This window comes from Semicossyphus pulcher, unplaced genomic scaffold (genome assembly GCF_022749685.1).
Source record: "Semicossyphus pulcher isolate SPU_LCO1_2020_fin unplaced genomic scaffold, fSemPul1.0.p SCAF_23, whole genome shotgun sequence".
Taxonomy (NCBI): Eukaryota; Metazoa; Chordata; class Actinopteri; order Labriformes; family Labridae; genus Semicossyphus; species Semicossyphus pulcher.
This window is the reverse complement of record NW_027211697.1, coordinates 9903009-9924769: the sequence shown is the minus strand read 5'-3', so window position 1 is coordinate 9924769 and position 21761 is coordinate 9903009. Positions and strand designations below refer to the sequence as shown.

The following is a 21761-nucleotide window of genomic DNA, read 5'->3' as shown; positions in this document are numbered from 1 at the left end:
GGTGAGGCCGCACCTCTGTTGGTGTCTATTGTTTTTCATTGGTGAAACCTGTTGCGGTGTTGTTAACTTTATATATCTGCAGTACCTTGGAGGTAACTGTATAATATTTTAAACTGTATGATAGTTATTAAATTGAATAAAGTTAGAGAGCAGACTGAAATAATGTCACAGTTATGTCTGTGAATGTTCTCAATCATCCAGGTCATGGTAATTTGAAGCTTAATCCAAAAGGCAACCGGACTTTGGGTGAAGTTCTTGAAGACGTTTCACCTCTCATCCAAAAGGCTTCTTCAGTTCTAACTGGCTGGTGGACAGAGCTAGAAATATAAGCCTCTGTAGGTCATTAGTATGCTAACAGATGTGTAATCAAAGGAGCGTCGTTGACCTAGCTGTTGACCTCACTGAGAGTCGTTAGTATCCTCTGGTGTTGATGGGTCGTTAAGCTCACATGATCCTGAGTATGAGAGTGATTTCAGCTGCTCGGGCAGATAATTCAACACTGCATTGTATGTGAGTAATAGGTGGTGTCTGAGACCAGCACATCTGTTATGGGATGGTTTTTCCAGCTTAACATAGTTAGCTTCCTTGACACCTCTTTTCCAACTCTGGGCAGAAGTCTTGGCCTAGGAAGACCGCTGGTTTGAAGACTCAGACTCTGGCTTTCCTGTGAAACACTGAAAAAACAGCTTTATGAACATGAACAGAAGATTTGTGTAATACTGGCAAACCACACATGATGGACAGCACAGGTCTACACTTATAATACCGTATAAAGAGGATTAAGAATGTGTGCACAAAAGTCTGCAGCACAACTTTATACTGACATCTGTAAGGTATTTGTTAACCACATTACCTCTGCCCTATATTTCAATCTACAATGAAAAAATGTATGTGGTATCGGAAATGCCATCTGATGAAGGATTACGCACTCGTCAAACCAGTCCTTGAGCTTAAGATTTAATGCGAATCATTGCACATGTCTTAACCATACACAGGTGGGTGGAGAGATCATTTCTAACCCTACCTTTCAGTTGCAAGATAGTGTGAGGTGATGTTTGCTTGAGTGTAAACAGCTGTGTTTCAGCAGCAAGAATCAGTCTGAGGAGAACTGTCAGAACAGAAGAAATGTCTCTTCTGGGGGAATTTGTTTCCTTCCTCTTCTCCAGTCCCGCCACTCTGTTGGGTGCTGCCGCTCTCCTGCTTGTTCTCTGCTTTCTTGTTTCCAGTAGTCTCAACTCTGATGAAGTGCGGAAAGAGCCTCCAGGACCAAAACCTCTTCCCCTGCTTGGCAACCTGTTGCAGCTGGACCTCAAGAGACCCTACATAACCCTCTGTGAGGTGAGTTTAGCGCTGTGTAACCAAAACAGATTCCTTTTGTAGCAGTTAACTTGAATGTCTTTTGTTTGCCATTTTTTTTAGCTTTCAAAGAAATATGGGTCTGTATTCACGGTGTACCTTGGGACAAAGAAAGTGGTGGTCCTGGCCGGGTACAAGACAGTCAAAGAGGCTCTGGTCGGCCACGCAGAAGAGTTTGGAGAACGACACATTTTCCCGATATTACATGAGGTGTTTCAAGGCCATGGTATGTCCCTCCTTAACAGACCTTTTACTGTATGTTTTCCTCCTGGCTCAAACCAAATATTACACAAATGTTTGAACAAAAGTGAAATAATAAATAAACGGTCATGTGTTTGACGGTCATAGGTTGTTTTATTAAGGCGGACCCCTGATGTGCGTTGTATCTAATAGTATGAGTCGTAGCCTGCAGATTAATTATTGTGCCATGTTTAACAGGGATTGTGTTTGCAAATGGAGAATCATGGAAGGAGATGAGGCGTTTTGCCCTGACCACACTCAGAGACTTTGGGATGAGCAAAAGACTAGCAGAGGATAAAATCTTGGAGGAATGCCGACATCTGATCCAAGTGTTTGAACAGCATCAAGGTATGCAGTTTATACATGTTTTAATTCAAAACCAGAAGAGAAGAAACCCTATAGACCTTAATTATTTGTGCTGTAATATTGCAAATGCAAAGGCTTTCGTCAGTGGGCCATAGGCTCAATCACCATTGTGTTACCTCATTCAGCGATAGATAGAGACTTAACAGACATTTATTTACATGAAAATCTTGAGATTATTACTTTAAGTTGTGTTTGAGAAATGTTGGCCGAGTCTACAAACTTCTCTTTAGACAGACTTTGGTACATCTTTAGCAAAGTGGAGCTTGTTGATTGGATAAAGTAACAACTTAAATTTGCAGCATTATCAGTATATATGATTAGAATATAATTACAATTATATTTTATAATTTTTTAAAAAATTTTTATTTAACCTTTATTTAACCAGGTAAAAGCTTGTTGACATATAGAATCTCTTTTTCAAAAGTGACCTGGCCAAGAGGCAGCAGAAATTTTACAAAACACAACACCACGAATACCATAACAACACAAACAACATTCGCACAGTGAATAAAATAAAGAACAAAACATTTCAAAGATGGTTTTAGCGTACCATCTGATTTAAAAACAGTGACAAAGCCCAATGCTTTCGCGTTCCTTCATTCTCAGGGTTTCAGCAAAGCTGTCAAGTGGGATCAAGTCTGACAATTTTAATTCAGCTTGCAGTGAGTTCCATGCAGAGGGAGCAGCGTACCGAAATGCCTTTTCCCCAGTTCCGTGAGGACACGAGGGACTGTCAGAGTAAAAAAGTCATTGGATCGTAGACTATAATGTCCATGGTTCCTAACAAGGTGAACGCCAAGGTAGGATGGGACCAGAGCAAGTAAAGCCTTATAAATAAAAGTCAACCAATGAGTGGATCTTCTGACAGACAGGGATGACCAGTTTGCTTCTTTGTACAAAGTGCAATGATGGGCCAGATTCTTGCATCCAGTGACAAACCTCAGAGCACACAGTATCCAGTGATCGTAAACATGTGACTGGTGCATGCATGTACAGTACATAACCATAGTCAAGCAATGGAAGAAAGGTTGCTGACACAAGGCGTTTCCTTGCTCCATGAGAAAAGCAAGATCTATTCCTAAAGTAAAAGCCCAATTTAACTTTAAGTTTAGAAACTGAACTTGAAATGTGGAACTTGAAAGTCAGACCTTGATCAACATGGAAACCCAGGTACTTATAACATGAGACCAGCTCAATGGCTGTACCCTTGCAAGTTAAAACAGGGACATTTTTTGAAAGCACAGAAGCCCTGGAAAACAACATGACCTTCGTCTTATCAATGTTCACAACCAGCTTCAGCCTTTGCAGCCGGGGTTGAACAACATCAAAGGCCGATTGTAAAAGAGTGAAAGCTTCCACAACAGATGATGCAAAACAATAAATTATTGTGTCGTCTGCATAAAAATGATACAAGGCATCTGACACATTGTTACAGAGATCATTTATATAGATAGAGAACAAAATGGGCCCTAGCACCGACCCTTGAGGTACCCCCTTTGAAACCTTCAAAAATGTTGATGAAGACCCTGCCACCTGGACACATTGTGATCTACCCAATAAATAATTTCTGAACCAAGAAACTGCATGCTCTGATAGGCCTATTTTATGCAGTGTATCAATCAGGATGTTATGATCCACAGTATCAAACGCCTTGGATAAGTCTATAAATAATGCTAGGCACACTTTCTTTAAGTCCAATGCTTCAATGATGTCATTTAAAACCTTAAGGGCCGCAGAAACTGTGCTGTGTTTCTTCCGAAAGCCAGATTGGTATCTTGATAAGATGCTATTTTTCTCAAGGAAATCCTTTAGTTGATTGCTAACAAGTCTTTCGAATACCTTTGCACAGCTTCGAAATCGGTCTGTAATTGTTCACAATTGAGGGATCGCCTCCTTTTAGCAAGGGAAGAACGAAGGCAGACTTCCATATACTTGGAACCTCACTATTAAGAAGACTGAGATTATACAGATTTGATAAAGGCTGAGCAATGAAGTCCTCAGCCAACTTAAGAAAATAGGGTTCAAGCTGATCAGGACCGGCAGATTTCTTTGGGTCCAGCTGTTTCAGCTCTCTAGATACATCAGCAGCAGATATAGGAAGAAACTGAAATGGGGCTTCCAGATTTTCTTTACAAACAGGCAAGACATTACCGTTATCAGCAAGAGAATCAGGACTGTTTGACATGTGACTAGATTCAAATAAAAAACCTGCAGAAATAAAATGCTTATTAAAACAGTTTAATATCTCTGACTTATCAGTCATCACACATGAGCCATTTTTGATAAAGGATGGTAATTCGGCGGAGGGAACCTGACCAGAGAAAGACCTGATCGCTTTCCAAAACTTTTTTGGGTCATTTAAGTTTTTACTGGTTTCCGAGAGGTAGTACTCTGCCTTTGCTCTTTTAATAGCCTGAGTACAGCGATTTCTTAGCTGCCTAAAACTGAGCCAATCAGCATCAGTTTTACTTTGTCTTGCTCTGGCCCAAGCGTTGTTTCTATCTCGAAGAAGACTATTTAGCTCAGGAGAAAACCAGGGATTATTGCGAGCTTTTACTCGCAATTTGTGAAAAGGAGCATGTTTGTTTAAAATATTCAGGAAACCATCAGAAAAGAATTTCCATGCCAGTTCGACTTCACAAGGTTAAGTCTACTCCAATCAAAATGATGAAGATCACGAAAGAAAGCTTGCTCACAAAAACGCTTAAGGTCTCTTTTGATAAGCAGTCGGGGCTTGGCTTTAGGGAGCTTATCCTGCCTGACAGTTGCAATGACACAATGGTCACTGAGATCATTTGCAAAAATGCCCATACCAGAGTATTTATGAGGAGCATTTGTCAAGATCAGATCAAGTAATGACGACTTCTCGGGACATTTAACATTCGGCGAGTTGCTGCCTCAACAAGTTGTGTCAGATTAAAAGAGTCACAAACCGATTTAAGGGTGTCTGATGCTGAAGTCAACCAGTCGCAGTTTAGGTCCCCCACTAGCAGTAGCTCATTTGAGTCAAAATTTGACAAATAATGTGATAATGAGGTTAGGTGTTCAGCACAAGCAGAGGGTGGTCTGTAGCATCCAATAATGTTGATAAATTGACCCTGAGCAAGATCAAGTTTTAAAGCCAGCAGTTCAAATTGCTTGCAGATAGACACTGAGGATAAAAGACCAATATGAAATTTGTTTTTTGCATATATAGCTATTCCGCCTCCTTTCCTGGGGCGATCACAGCGATGTACAGTGTACCCTTTTATACTGATATCTTTATCTGGCACTGACTTACGAAGCCAAGTTTCAGATACAACAATAATATCAGCACCTGTTGAGCAGGCCCAAATTCTGATCAAATCAATTTTTGGAAGCAAACTACGAAGATTAATATGAATAATACCGAGACCAGACCTGACTTTGAACTCCTCTGGTGTGGAGATACAGTAAAGACCTGGCCCAGGATTTGAATGCACATTTTCTGACATTAAAAGCAGTAGAAGAATGATGTACCTTTTCTTTAGAAGGTTACTACATGAGTGACCAGAATCATAACTTTTAGTCTTACTGACATGAGCACAGAGACAATCATCTGTAAATGTAAAATTTTCCCTCAATACAGAGAGGTAAGCAAACGAAAGCAACATCTCAAAGTTAAAATAATCTGGAAACCAAAAACTCAAATCTGACATAGCGTTTGAGTAAGGTAGTGTTTCACCCACAACAACGGGTCTCACCAATGGGGAGTAAATAGCCAAGCTTCCGCTCATGTTTAAGGACCCAGAGTCACCCAATGAAAGTGCAGAAAGCAACACTAAAAGCAATGTCACTGTAACAGTTAAAATCAGATCCTACCCAGTAGTGGACAGAGGCAGTAGCTGTAACAGGGGCAGGGTTGGCTTGCTTCCGTAGGCTAGCTGCCACAGGTCTGGTGGAAGCTAGCTGCTACAGGACTGCTGGAGGCTAGATGCTGGAGCTGCTGAAGGCTAGCTGCTGATGGCAGAGCAGGTGGTTGGAGTAGGCCTCAGGCTGCAGAGCAGGGTGGTCGGAGTAGGCCTCAGGCTGCAGAGGAGGGTGGTTGGAGTAGGCCTCAAGCTGCAGAGCAGGGTGGTTGGAGTAGGCCTCAAGCTGCAGAGCAGGGTGGTCGGAGTAGGCCTCAGGCTGCAGAGCAGGGTGGTTGGAGCAGGCCTCAAGCTGCAGAGCAGGGTGGTTGGAGTAGGTCTCAGGCTGCAGAGCAGGGTGGTTTGAGCAGGCCTCAGGGAGCAGTGCTGGATGGATGGACTGGGCTCAGGACAAGCTACAGCCAGCAAACCAGTCCACACAAGCAGAGAGAACAGGCCAGAGTATACAAGGCAGATCAGCCTTCCAAAGCAGACAAAACTACCAGTCCACAGATCTTCAAGAGTTTGTTTCATCAGCAGAAAAGCCTCCAGTGAAAGGGTTTAAGAACATATACTAAAATCCAATAGGAAATACTAAAAACACACTTAAACAGACAGACACCTTACAGAGACAATAGAGGTGCTGCCATCTTGGATTGCTGCCATCTTGGATATACTATGAATACATGATAAGGCGTTCCGATATAAAATAGTAAGAGTTCAAGTCAAGTCAGAAAACTTTTTATATTGTTTTATATATATTTTTTTATCCATGTATATGTCATATTGAGGTTTGTTATAAGATGATGTGATAAGATTTTTCATGTTGTACAGTCATAATAATTGAATTCTTCCCCATTGCCATTTAACAGGAAAACCCTTTGATACATCACGTCCGGGGAATCATGCAACATCCAATGTCATCTCCTCTATTGTGTACGGAAGCAGGTTTGAATACGATGACCCCCCAAAAGCTTGGTGCAAAACTCCAATGAGAATATACGTGTTGTCGGCTCTGCATCAATGCAGGTAAGCTTTGTATTTGCAGAAGTTTCCGCAGGATTTATAGGAAATATTTACTGTTTAACTTTATTTTGATTTATTAAGTTAATCAAAAGTAATCATTCATGTCTTCTAGCATTTTAAAAAGATTTGGATTTTTATTTTTCATGATTATTGTAATATGAGCTTTAGCACTCCTGTGGAAAGAAATGATAAATCCTTGAAATTGATTAAATGCTCTTTATCTTGTGTTACAGCTTTTCAACATGTTTCCCAGGCTGTTCTGTTGGCTCAAAAGCCGGCAGGTGGTGTTAAGAAATGTTGAGACGTCCGTCAGTGATGTGAAAGACATAATCAAGAGTCTGAAAGAAACACTGAACCCTGAATTGTGCAGGGGCTTTGTGGACTGTTTTTTGGTTCGAAAGAAGAAAGAAGAGGTAAGACAACATCTTCTTTGTTTTCATCTACAAAAATAGAGATTTTTAAATAAGTATTTTCTGGTTTTCTTTCTCCAAGGACTCCTGTGTAAAAGACACTTACTATAATGAGAAAAACCTAACATTTTCAGTCGCCAACCTGTTTACAGCTGGTACTTCACCACTGCAACTACACTGAGATGGGGTTTTCTGCTTATGGCCAAATATCCACATATACAAGGTAAGGAGAGAGATGAGGCTTGGGATTTTATGTTCTACATGCGCTTAAATACTTCGAAAAAGGTGATGACAAACTATATGTGCTAAGTTGTTCAAAGCTGTGGTAGGTAACATCCTGCGCAGCACCCACAGACTGTATAAATAGGCTTGTTCGAGACGACTGCCGGCTCGCCTCGACAACAGGCGAGAGTAACAGTTGGGGTTGGAGTCATAAAGTCGGACACTTCTTTGTTGACAATTTTGCTGCTCGCCTCGTCAAGCATCTTTAATACCAACACAATGTAAATTTAAGTGAATAAAGTCATTATTTGTTGTTGTTTTTGTTGTTGTTGTTGTTGTTGTTATTACTACTATCATTATTATTTTAACTGGATTTGATATTAAGTTCTCATATTTTATTCCGGGCTTTCGATAGTTATTTCGATATAAACGTCATTGCATTTATGTTTATTAAGAGAGCGTTTATGAGAAATGACTAAAGCATCACATTGTGAATGACACTACTTTGATAAACCCGTTTGGTGTATGTCTGTCAGTTCATGAAGTTTATCGGGGAATTATGATGAATAAGACAGAAGTGTCATCACTTCCTTGTGGGCGGTGTCAAAGCTTTGTTCAGCCAATAGGCGCTTCATTCAAACCAGATCAAGTCGTTTCCCATCATGCACGGAGTTTTGCAGTCGGTGGCAACTGCGGCGCCTGGCTCTGAAAACTGCGGCCGCCTCACTCCCACGAGACTTCAAAGCCTCGCGCAGTCGGGTTTTGGGAGCAAGTCGGACAACAATCTAACCGTCATGCAATGCGCTTGTTAAGGCGGCGATCGATTCTGCGCAGACCTCACTCATCTCGAACAAGTCGAATTAGGTATCGCCACTACTCCGTGCATGCTCACACGGTCAAGCTCAATTTCTTCCGTGTACGCAGCGTTAGCAGGTTTGACTTTGGCATAAAAACAACCACCAGGAATGAAAAAACTGCCAACTCAAAGCACAACTGAACCAAAGTTGAGCTTCACAGAGCTGCTAGCATGGCTTGTGACTCTACAGCCCATTCAAATAAAGGCAGGCAAAGAATATGAATTTATTGCTCTGTGCGTTCAGACAAGGTCCATGAGGAGCTGAGCAGGGTGGTGGGAAGCCGTCAGGTCCGTGTAGATGACAGGAAAAACCTGCCGTACGTTGATGCTGTCATCCATGAGACACAGAGAATGGCAAACATTGTCCCCATGAGTATACCTCACAAAACCAGATGTGACGTCACCTTCCAGGGATACTTTATCAAAAAGGTAAGGGGTTCACATATGTTTCAGCACTTACACGCATTTTTCTTTAACTGGAAATGTTCATCCACCCCTTAAAACTTTGCTTTCATCCTAAAATGTTATAAATGGCAGACCTGCAATTTGCTTTTGCCTTCAGGGGACTACTGTGATACCGCTGCTTACTTCTGTTCTGCATGATGAGAGTGAATGGGAGACCCCACACACTTTCAACCCTTCCCACTTCCTCAATAAGGAGGGTAAATTTACCAAGCGAGGCGCCTTCATGGCATTTTCTGCAGGTATAACTACTTTGCAAAGTTTCTAGTGTTTAGGGTTTACAGAGATAGTTCACACTTTACGATCCAGTTTTAAATCTCCTCTTTCTTCCAGGTCACAGGGCGTGTCTTGGAGAAGGTCTGGCTAAGACTGAGCTCTTCCTCTTCTTCACCTCTCTCCTCCAGCGATTCCGTTTCACTCCTCCACCTGGAGTTACAGAGGATGAACTGGATCTGACACCAGCTGTGGGCTTTATTATCAATCCTTTACCTCATGAGCTTTGTGCTGTCAGCCGAGATGGATTTTAAAATTAGTTGTAAAACACTTGCTCATTTAAATGCTTTTTATATTGCAACACAGTTTTAAAAAGTCACTCTACATTACTTTCTGAATCCAGTTTCTTCAGTGTGATCCTGAAATGAAATGCTTTTTTGCAGGGTTTGTTTTTAAGATAGAGATTTGTTCTTTGAATGTTCACCGTGTGCAGGCAATTTCCCTTCAATAAACTCTTAATATGAAAATCATATGAATGTCTTTTGTGCATTAGTCCCACATACTGTATGCCATTATGCAGACATATACTGATGAATTAATAAATCGAGACAAAAGTGGTGAAACGATGATAGATAGGGCAGGAGTGAACATACTGCATGTTAATACTATAGATACATAGACTAATTTATTAACTAAAGTTAATTGTGTCATACAAATTTGAATTCAGTTGTGACCTCTAAAGATGTTAATTTATGTGACAGTTTATTTCAATGACTAAAGTCGTCTGTATCAACCCTCGTGTTGTCCTTATTTTCTGTTCACACCCCTTCTCCTTCGGGTCAAAAATGACCCGCCTTGGTTTAACCCCCCCCCGTCATGTGTGTGCTTCACACTTGATTACAGAAACTGCTGAGAGAAGCAAAACAGCATCAAGGAGTGTTGAGACCAATAAATGGTTAGAAACAGGTTTACCTGAGGATTTTAAAATCCTCCGTGTCTCCAGAGAGCACCAAAGTCATGCACTACTCCAAATGCGTATCGAGAGTCAGTGTAGATGTTAACAGATTCACCAGCAGCTTGTTTACATGCTTCTGTGAGGGCGACAAGTTCAGCTGCTCGTGCAGAATAGTGCGAGGGTAATTTACCTGATATCACAACTTCACGTTGTGTAACTACCGCAAACCCCGTTTGATTCTTCCCGTTTTCATCACGTGAGGCAGAGCCATCAATGAAAAACTCGAGGTCAGCATTTGGAATAGGTGCATCCTTCAGATCCACTCTGGGAGAGCAAACTGCCTGTAAAACTTGAACACAATCATGGGAGTCATCAGCCTCTCCATCCTCCTCAGTGGGCCGGAGGGAGGCAGGGTTAAGAACAGAACATTTTTTATAGTGATGTTAGGCATATCCAACAAAGTAATGTGATACTTCAACCAGCACTGCGCAGAGAGATGTGATGTTTTCTGAGTGTGTAGAATGTGTGTGACAGGCTGAACATGTTTGGGAGAGAGGGATTTGCCCTCTGCTGTGGTCACATGTCCCAGATAGGTTACTTTAGTTTGAACAAACTGCAGTTTTGTGAGACTTGCTTTGTGGCCATTTTCTGCTAGAAACGTCAGCAGTGCAGGTTTGTCCTCTTGACAGGCTTCAGCTGAAGGGCTACACACCATTAGATCGAATGTACTGAATGAGGGTGGCGCCTGGTGGAAAACTCAAAGTTTAATACATTTTGAGTCAGCTGTTGATGGAAGTGCGCGGGAGACTCAGAATAAGCAACGTCTCCATGTATAATTTTACCTTTACACGAGAACGCGAACCAGTACTGGCTATCGGGGTGTACTGGGACCGAAAAAAATCCTGCGTTAGCGAGGTCGACAACCGAAAAATGAGTAGCTTGTGGTGGTTGCAGCAAGATTGTGTGTGGATTTGATACCTCAGGAACTCTTAGGTGAACTGCATCATTTACTGCTTGCAGATCTTGTACAAATCTCCCTTTGTGCGCGCACCCTGGTTTCTAATATTCTTTACAGGAAAGATAGGAGTTCTGACTGGAGATGTTTCACAAAGTACAATGATCCCTGCTTTTAAAGGGACTCAAAAGCAAATTGTTTTGAACAGGCCTGTAGTCTGATTTTGGATGAATGATTAAAGGTTCTGAATTTTTCACGAGACCTACATCATATTTCTGTTGGGCCCAGAGACATTCTGGGACTGTCGACAGATTAGGTGGAATTTCGGGTGAAGTTAACAATCAACTGAGGTGGACTTGTGTCAATTTTCAGATAATGATTATCATCAATGCAGCAGAGGCATTAAGCAACTGTCAAGCAGCCAAGAAATATGGCCTCAGTGTTGTGTCCAAAGATAAAAAAAAAAGCCCCAAAAGAGCGTCTGAAAAATAACAGAAAATGTTACCGTGATCCTTAAAGTGATTGACAGGAGAGTTTGTAAGTAAAACCGAACAAAACCGAACAATCTCAAAGCTAAAGGCCTCGGAGACTGTGAAAGAGCATACACGTTTATGAGATGGATGCCCTAATTACTAATAGACTATAGGTTATTTTATTCTTGTGGTTCCTTTACACATGTGGTTACATTCAATTTAATTTAAATCTGACAATTTAATCTAAAAGATATTGCATTTTTTTTTATTTTAAAGCTGTTTAAAACATCTATCTTGTTTTCCTCAATGCGTTTCTATTATGATTTGGAAATAAAATGGTTTTCTTCATAAAACAAGATTTGATCTTAAAGTATTTTTCCAAAAAATAGTCTTGAAATGGGGAGGGTCTTCTTATCATCAGGGTCGTCTTATATTCGGACCAATACAGTATTAGATTTCCACTTCAGCTCAGTTTTTCTGGGCTCTCTTCTGAGCTGATGCGTATATTCATTCGGCCAGTTAGTTGGTGGGTGTGAAATTGATTTGGAGTGACAGAGGCCAAAAGAGGCAAATCAATGTTTTGGAAATGATTAAGCTTTTCAAAAATTTGTAGATGAATAACTGGGACTATAGCAGAGGGGAAAAAGACCTTGTTAAATGTTAAGATGGTTAAAGAGTAGCCAGTTACAAAATGATTTTATCATGTCATTCAATTTAGGAGTACTACAGTTTACATGAGGACAGTGGCTTGTGTGGAGCCTCAGAGGTTTGGCTCCTGGCACCATGGGCTGAATCAGCAGAAACCCTGACCTCAGGCCTCCGGAGATGGGATGCGAGACCTGCAGCTCACTCTTTTCGAGCTCTTAGCCGCCGTCCTGGGTACTGTAACATTAACTTTATTCCCTGTCGTCCAGCTCAGCTAGCAATCCCTGAGTCAAACCTGCCCCAGACCTGAAAACCTCGACCTTCCAGCGGTCCACAATCTTTGTGCTAGTCAGAGATGCAAACGCCTACACTCTGTTTTGCACACAAAGTTGTGTGAAAGGAGAGTTTGTCCTTTTCATTAGGCTTAAAAGACTTATTTTTATTTATTCCTTCATTCTGAATCTTGTGTTTGTAATGAGGATAAGGAGAGACAGTGTGATAACTGGAGGTAACAGCTGTAAATCTTTTGCAGATTTCTGTCCTTGCTGACGAATGCACTAGGTTATGCATTTTATCAGTTAACAGTATACGAGTTGTAAAGCTGTATTTCATTATATTTTTGTTGCAGGGTGTGTCTCAAAGACTCTGGTCATATAGGAACTCGTGTTCTCTCTCCTTCAGTTCCTTTGTTTCACACCTTCAACTGAAATAAATAGACCAACTGAATTTGATAGCGTCATTAGTACGACATACAACACGGTGAAGAAGAAAACCTAAAATTGTATCTGACTGTTTTTTTGAGTGTATCCATTGAAAGGGTAGCTGGTATGGAACGCTTTTTTCTGCACTGCCCCAGTGCAACCACTGTACTGGGTGCTATTGGGGTCCTACTTGTCCTTTATGTATTTTTCTCCAGCTTTGACCGTCAAAGAAAGGAACCTCCAGGGCCCAGGCCACTGCCTGTGTTTGGAAATTTGCTGCAGCTGAATTTTAAATCCCCCCACAGCACACTGAATGAGGTATGTATATATTATAGGGAACTAAATGTTTACATAAGTTGGACTGACTTATTATTGATTACGATTATTATAATGAATGCAATAAAACATTTTATCGCCTTTCTTTTAGCTCTCTAAGAAGTATGGGCCAGTATTTACATTCCACTTTGGGCCTCAAAAAATGGTGGTGCTTGCAGGTCACAAGATAATCAAGCAGGCTCTGGTCAATCATGATGCTTTTTCAGAGAGGGAAATTCCTCAAATGATCCATGACCTGAAATTAACACACGGTGAGGAATAAAAAATATTCACATTTCTATGTTTAGATATTTTTCTGCTATAATATGTTTGTTGAGGGCTACTTTAAAACTTTTTTGTGTTACAAAAAATCATACTCCAATAAAAAACTTTTTTTTTCATCTGCAGGAATTTTATTTGCAAATGGAGACTCGTGGAAAGAAATGAGACATTTTTCACTGACTAACATGAGAGACTTTGGAATGGGAAAAAAAGCATGTGAAGAGAAAATTATTGATGAGAGTCAACGCCTGATCGATTTACTTTTAGAAAAAAATGGTAAACCTTTTGAATCAAATTTGGTTTGTTCATTTTAGAAGAAAAATCATATATAGAACCCCAACAGTGATCTATGCTGTATTAACTGTCATTACCTATGTCAATTGAGATGAATACAATAAGTTCACTTTCTCTTTTAATACAATTATACTCATACGAGTAATAGTTGTTTTTCTCTTTTAGGTAAAGCCTTTGACACAGCCCAGCCAGTAAACCATGCTGTCTCCAATATCATCTGTTCTATTGTCTATGGAAACAGATTTGAATATGATGACCCAGTGTTCAGATCTATGGTGGATAGAGCTTGTGAGAACACTCAACTCCTGGGCTCGGCTTCAGTACAGGTACAGTACAGAGTGCAAATGAGGAGGACAAGGAGACAAATGTGTCATTAGCAGGCTGCAGAGCAAAGAATTACTTTAGTTTATTAGTTTCACTCAAGAATAAAAAAACATACAGAGCATATGAATACATTTTAAAAGCGTGTGTGGATGTGTGGAAACCTTTAAATAAAAACCACATCCAGAAGTCATAAAAAAGGTAATACAAATCACCAAACCAACCTAAATATCAGTTTTCACATATAGAAGTGCAGAATTCAAGTTAACAACAAGAGAAAAAAAAATTGAAAGAAACAAGGGAATGTTGCCATACAATGGAATAATGACCAATATGGAACATGGAGATGATTAACCTGTCTGATTGGATAATTAAGTAACTTTTAACAAAATAGTGTCATAAACAAACAGGTAAATCTGTGTTATTAAATAACCATTTAAAGACAAAAGTACAGATTTGAACAGCGCTTATGTCGAAAATAGTTAACAACTGCAATTTCTGAAAGAGAGGTGCACCTGGTGCAACAGAGTTGGAAAAAGTAGCCAAGATTAATAAACTGTTTTTGCAGCCGTAATATTCTTTGGAGATGAGTTGGAAATGACTTGCCCATACAATATTACACTATGATAAATATGGATAAATTAAACTATAATATAATGTTTAAAAATGTGTTTTTTCTTAATATCACAAGAGATTTATTGACCTGTTACAGACAAAACTAACCTGTTCTCTCCAAGTGAGTTTGTGATCAATCTGAATTGTTGTTGATGAAACTTGTTGTTGGGACTGTAGTTTGAGATACTGCAGCAATACAGTGACGTGCGGTGAGGTTCATGGCTGGTGAGGCACTGACTCCATCAGAATCAGATTTACAAATATATGAACCCAACAACAGAGTAGATTATTCACCATTTGACAGCAAGGGCTGGCTCAATTCGTGGCAGCGGCAGCGAGTAGTGGCACTTCCTGCTTCCTGCCTTCCACTCCAGTTGCCGGTGTCTGAGGCAGCTGCCACTGACTTGCCACTGACCTGCCACTTACTCTGCAGCTGCGGAGTAGCATAAACATTTCTGGGCTCACCAGCGCCCCCTACGTTGAGGCAAGAAAACTGCCTGCCTCACCCAGTGCCTCTTCACTGCCGTTGTAAGATCGCTGAGCACACTAAACAGGTTACACACATATATTATATACATCAGCTAAACTATGGAAAGCCAGGGGGGCATATATTAAAAGTGTTTGAAAGTGTTTTATTGGCGACATACAGAGAGACAGTAACACGCTCTCATTGCATGGCAGAGCACAGTTTGTGAGGGATTGCGCAATCCAAGGTGAGGCTCAGCTTGCTGCTGCCTCACTGTGCGTCTCTTCCCCGTATTTGAACGGAAATGTGAAAATTCAGCGATTTTTAATAAAAAACGATCCAAATTGTTTAAGTTAAATGGAAAATCAGTTTATAGTTCAAACCATTTGATAAATATAACCATTTAATTTATCTGTTTATTATATATTTTATTTATGATGACAGGTGAGGCTCTGCCTCCCCTGCCTCTCCTGACCGCACGTCACTGCAGCAATATCATTTATATAAATAAGAAATAATAAGGGTCCCAATAAGGATCCTTGAGGTACACCATACTGGTGGTGATTCTTTTTGACTCATGACCACTGAAAAATACATACTGTTTTCTATTATGAACATAATTACTGCTTAATGCCGACTAAATGGAGCCTCAGTGGGGAGCACTTTCACATAATAGCAGGACAATGAACTACAGTTCAACCACATTAAAGTTATGTAAATTGCTTTAGATATAATGACTGTGATTGCCTGCCTATATATTGGATGTGGATGATAGATGAGATAATAAAATAAAATGAAGGAAAGTATTTTAATTTCTCGGTTTAATATGCTTTTTTCTTTGTCCACAGTTATATAACTTCTTTCCAAGGCTGTTCTGTTGGATTGGAGTGCGAAAGCAGCTTGTGAAGAATGTGTTTGATAACGGGAGACAAATGAAAGAGTTGATCAAGGGTTTACAGGACACCCTTAATCCACAGATGTGCAGAGGTGTAGTGGATTCCTTTCTGGCCCGCAAGATGCAGCTTGAGGTACACAAGAAAGAGCTATCTATTTTAAGATTGAACTTATTCAAATAGTTAATGTAAAAATCACATACTGACTCTCTTCTAGCAAACCTTAAAACTGTATGAGATAGCCTTTTCATAGTAAACTCATGTTTTTATTACTTTTTGCTGGTTTTATTGTTGACTCCTGTGACACGTAACAAAGATATACCAATCATGTGTTGTGGACGGGACAGCACACTGGGACAAAACTGAAGTGCCAAATAAAAACATTTATTTATGGTGAACAAGAGTTTATATAAAGTCAGGTTGTTCCCATTTTTAAGTGGTACCCAAACTCCATGATCTGCAAGAATCAGGCAGTGAATGTGTGTAAATTCTGAAACGTCAGCAAACATACTACAGACCAGGTTATCAAAGTTGACTTTCTATCCAGAGTAAAGCTTATGTGCCAATGAACCACAAACAGTTAAAATTGGATATGTTGCGGTGTCTCTTTAATTAGTCACAAGGAATCTGTACAGATTATACACTAAGTTTTTAGGCTTTGTGGTAATGTGTTGTGATGGAAATCAGACAGCTTGTAAACCTTTGATTAAAGAAGTCTCTGGAGACCTTGATGTCTTACGCAGAAGCATTTATTGAAGCTTGGCCCAAGAGAATAGAGATAAACAGAACAAGTGTACAATGTATAATGCCATCTAATTCTGTTTGTGTCCTGGATGGGAGTATTGAACCCTGTACTAGAGATGAAAGATTCTCTATAAATCCAAATAAGGCTGCTCCTAACGTGGCTAGAGAAAGAGCTTTTATTAGGTATTACTTTGATTCTACACAAGAACCTATATTTACCTCAGTTAACCCAAGTCACGTTACATTTCTTCAGGTCACACAAATGCATCACCGAGTTTAGAGCCTGGGGCAAAGTGCAGAATATCTATCTCAGATCTTGGTTTCCTAGGAAATGGAGAGCAACAGTTCAGCTGTGTAAATATTTTAACCTTGTCCTCATAGCTTAAAGTCTGAATCAAGGAAAATCCTTCACAGGCATTTTTTTATCAAAGGTAATAGCTGTTAGACTTTGTGTAAGTACATAAACAAGGAGTTATTGTACATATGACCCAGGTATACTAAATCAACATGGAACTGCTTGAACTGCTTGTGGGTGACAGGTGCTTCACATGTTAGCCTATTATCCATAGATAAAGTAAACACAATGCATCTTAGTCGTTGGCTAGCCATTACAAAACTGATTGTATTTATGATACACATATTTTTATTTTTTTTAATTTCCTATAAGGCATCTGGGAATATGAATTCTCACTACCATGAAGACAACCTTATGGCAATTGTTAGGAACCTGTTCGGTGCTGGTACAGACACTACAGCATCTACTATTAGATATGGCTTACTGCTCATGGCCAAGTACCCAAAAATTCAAGGTAAGAAACAATTGATTTATGGGGTTAAATTACATGAAATACTTTTTCTGTAAATAATTGTGACGCAATCTCTGATGTTTAAAGTAGGCAAACTTTGTTGTTTTGTTTTTAAGGTAATGTATTCTTTCGAATATTTTCAATATACAAATATATCCCCCTTCCCCTGTCCCAGCCAGCGTTACACACTCATTCACTGATAGATGTACTCTCAACTTGAATGGTTTGTGGAGGTAGACAAATGTGCTCCCAGCCTATATCAGCATCATTATTGTAGATCAGAAAGTTAAATCACTGTGACCCTGCACCTCTATTTAGGCCTGAATATCATCGCCATTAAAAATAGGTACCCACTTGCTCTCATTTCAGGGTTTACCCTTAGGTTTTAGCAAAATTAGACTGGGCAAAAATGCATACCACATGTTAAGTATTTGGGAGGGGGATCAATGGAAGACTGCATTTAACACCCCCAATGGCCATTATGAGTACCTTGTGTAGCCCACATTCAACTCGCTGACGAGCTACAGTGTCTGCTACAAAAAGCTCAAGGCAGAAAATTTAGTATAGTATCCAGATTGAGCCTACTAAGGCTAGTGCATAATTTTTTTTACCACATTTTACAAGGTGTCTTAGCATTGCTGCCTTGCATGCCTTAAATTCTCTCCATGTCAACTTCTAGTGTTCTTCTTAGGCTGACCAGGCTTTCCACAAGCTCTAGGAGAGCTTCAGCTCTGGCCCAATCCTTACCATAACCAATTCTAGACAAAAAGTTCACAGTGGAGGAGCATGTCTCAAAAATGGGCATTCCGGTCAACCTCTCTTAACACTGTCTTTCAGACGGCAAGATCATTCCCTTGCCTTGTCTCTCAAGGAAACTTTCCCCAGCTGAATACACAACTTGCTATATTATGGGTCTGTTAGATAGCCTACAGTAATGTTAGTAAGGAATTTAGTTAAATGCTTTACAATAGCTGTGGTGACTTAGCTGTCGGTATCTTATGAGTTATTAAGTATGTTGTTTAAGTTGAAATATGGTCACATTTATTGTATCCATTGACCAAGTGAGATACCATGGGATCCCCCAAGTCAATACCTCTTCCTGGTATTCACCCAAAACTCTGCCCCCATCCAAGAGGGTCCCCTGTGTCGCCACCATTACCAGCAAAAGGGTTGCTCATTCCAGAATGTGTCTTCATGGTATCACCAGCGGTTTCAATCTCAGTTTTCTGGCTGGGTTGTGGAGTTTTAACTTGAGCACTGGTCAGAAGACCCACATGGGTCTGTTCAGGGCTGATAGTAAGCTTTGTTTGCAATAGAGCTGCTGATGAAAGGGACACCCTCCCACCTGAAAATCCTATTTAACCAACTGTCATTTTTAAAATGTAACAAAGACGAGAATGTGTTTCGACCAATGAAAACAAACAAAGTCAAAGTCATTGTTCCCTCCATTTTGATAAGAAGCTTGCCCCTCTGTATGGCTGTAATGAACTATATTCAACCAGCCCTGCACTGGTATTCACTGCAGAACAAACAAATCAGATTTTTCTAATCTTTCATCTTCAAGGCCAGGTCCAGGAGGAGATGAGCAGGGTGGTAGGAGGCCGCCAGGTCCGGGTAGAGGACAGGAAGAACCTGCCGTACACTGATGCTGTCATCCATGAAATACAGAGAATGAACAACACTGTACCGTCGGTTAAACATCGCGCCTCACGTGATGTCACCTTTCATGACTACTTCATTAAGAAGGTGAGAAATTTGCTTAAAAGTACTTCACAGACTGTGTTCCAAAAAAACTTGTGCTATGTGCCTTGTCCAGTTAGTATGGTGGTGAAAACATTTCAATATACTTTGATTATTTGGCATGAAGAGCATAAGCAACACTGTGATAAACTAAACTACACAAGTAAGACTTGTCCTCTGATCATATAGTTTGTTCAACCCCTCTTATGAACTGAATGGGGCCCTCTGTGCTTCTAAGACGGTTCACTATTGGACGCAGGAAAATGAATGAAGGTTAAGTGAAAGTCTAAGTTAAGCGTAAGAGACCTTCCAACTTCCACTTTCACTTTCAACAAAATTATGGTTATACAGGCAACAGGTGACATTAGGGCGACTGTGGCTCAGTGGTAGAGTCGGTCGTCTTTCAATCGGAAGGTCGAAGGTTCAATCCCCAGCTCCCTCAGGCTACATGTCGAAGTGTCCTTGGGCAAGACACTGAACCCCAAATTGCTCCTGGTCGCATAGCCAACGTGTATGAATGTGATATCTGATTGACAGTTGGGTACTTTACGTAGCAGCCTCTGCCATCAATGGGTGAATGTGAAATGTAGTGTAAAAGCAGCTTTGAGTGGTTGCAAAGACTAGAAAAGCGCTATATAAGTACAGTCCATTTACCATTTACATTATAGGGTTTTACATGGAAACATGTAATTGACTGAATTCCAAAATCTTTGTCATTTATCTATTTATGCTTAGCCTTCACTGTTGAGTGTGAATTAGTTTATATATGATTTGTCTCCTGTTATTAATTCAGATTGTTGTCTGGTGAAGGTGTGACATTAAAAATGATCACCACTATACAGTAAGCATTGGCATTGCCATAAATGGAGCTAGTTCAGGCAGGCAACTCGAGCTGCACTGATTTATTTCACACTTGACATGCGTCATTCTCCACAATCACCTGACAAACACTTTTGTTGCTCTAGTAAGTCAAATTTCTGCATGTGAAATAAATGTGCTAGGAGTGATGAGGTCAGAGCTTATTGCAAATGGGAGACTGAACTTCTATTATGTGTCATTACAATACCGATGGAAACTTGTGCATGTACTCCAAAGACATTCTGGTAACATAAAAACATCTCCATGTTTTAGGGGACTCCAGTGGTTCTTCTGCTGTCATCTGCTCTGCGAGATGAAGATGAATGGGAAAAGCCTCACACTTTCAACCCAGCCCACTTCCTTGATAAGGAAGGGAATTTTAGAAAGAGAGATGCTTTTCTACCCTTTTCTGCAGGTAATTATATTTTGTTGAATTTAACTACGAAATTTCTAAGAAATTTACCAAAGAGGGGCCATGTCTTGTTTTGTTTCAGGCTCCAGGGTTTGTGCGGGGGAGAGTTTGGCTAGAATGGAGCTGTTTCTCTTTTTCACCTCCCTCCTCCAGAACTTTCGTTTCACTCCTCCACCTGGCGTTAAAGAGGATGAACTGGATCTGACACAGGTCCTTGGTGTAACCCTCACTCCTTCACCTCATGAACTTTGCGCTATCAGCAGGGTCTGACAAACATCAATAGCAAACAGACTGCTATCACACTATGATCATTTTTTACGATGATTAGTCATTAAATAAGAATCAGTTTGTTGTGTTCAATTCAGTTGTAACTTATTTTGTAATCATTGCCTAAAGTGAAGACAAATTATAAACACATTATTACTAAAGCATTAAAGTATCTTTATTTTTGTTTTATGATAAGAAAAATGTTTTCTGTGGAAAGCTCCTATGGCAACTTGTCACTCAATGACTTACACATTACATGAGAGTGTGCTCAGAATACCAACCATCTTTTAATCTTTTCAATCAGTAAGCATGGAAGGATGAAAACAGTTGGTGATGCCATTTCTAGTTATACAACAATGATAGATACGACCTTGACAACAATAGAAATGCCTGTGCATGATTTTTGTCAAACTTTGTATTTGCATTTTGTAAAGACAAATCAGAAACATATTAAGAAATCATTGTTATCATTTTATTTTGTAGCTGTGTGTAATATTTAAAAACGTACCTTGAACTTTAAAAATGAAGGAAATAAAAAAAGGATATGTTTACTGCAAAAGCATGTGTCTCCTTATTACTGACTGACTTTCCTTTGTTGTTACCACATAAGGGAAATAAATGAAATAAACAGTATCAAGTATCACAGCCAGAGAACCCCAAGGCCACCGGACATTTAGAACATCTTTGGACGTAATCAAAACCTCTCTTACACTCCCTTTTGTATCTACAGTTAGTCTCTTTTCTCTTCTTACTAATTTACCTCTGTTTGTGTTACTGAATATCCAGAGCTCTGTCACGGGCTGGTAGGTATATGACGCTCACTACTGATTTTTCAGGACATTTAGGACACAAAACTGAACACTGTAATCTGTTGCGTTGCACAGTTACTGATGAGGATTACAGACGTACGAAAATAATAGTGGAAAAAGGTGGCAAAAAACATCCTGAGGGCTGGACCTGGCTCCAGGCCTATTACATCAGTTGTACGTTAACCAAAGCACC

At 40.1% G+C, this 21761-nt stretch overlaps 1 protein-coding gene and 1 pseudogene across 1 annotated transcript; both read left to right on the top strand.

Annotated features, from left to right (window-relative positions):
- Window positions 1-1125: 1125 nt before the first annotated feature.
- On the top strand, window positions 1126-20782 carry LOC138602886 (cytochrome P450 2K1-like; annotated as a pseudogene).
- Window positions 7404-9524, top strand: LOC138602890 (cytochrome P450 2K1-like). Its single transcript, XM_069674508.1, has 4 exons — window positions 7404-7487; window positions 8587-8771; window positions 8905-9046; window positions 9138-9524. The coding sequence occupies exons 1-4, from the start codon at window positions 7463-7465 to the stop codon at window positions 9329-9331; spliced, it is 546 nt and encodes a 181-aa protein (XP_069530609.1). The 5' UTR covers window positions 7404-7462; the 3' UTR covers window positions 9332-9524.
- Window positions 20783-21761: the final 979 nt, after the last annotated feature.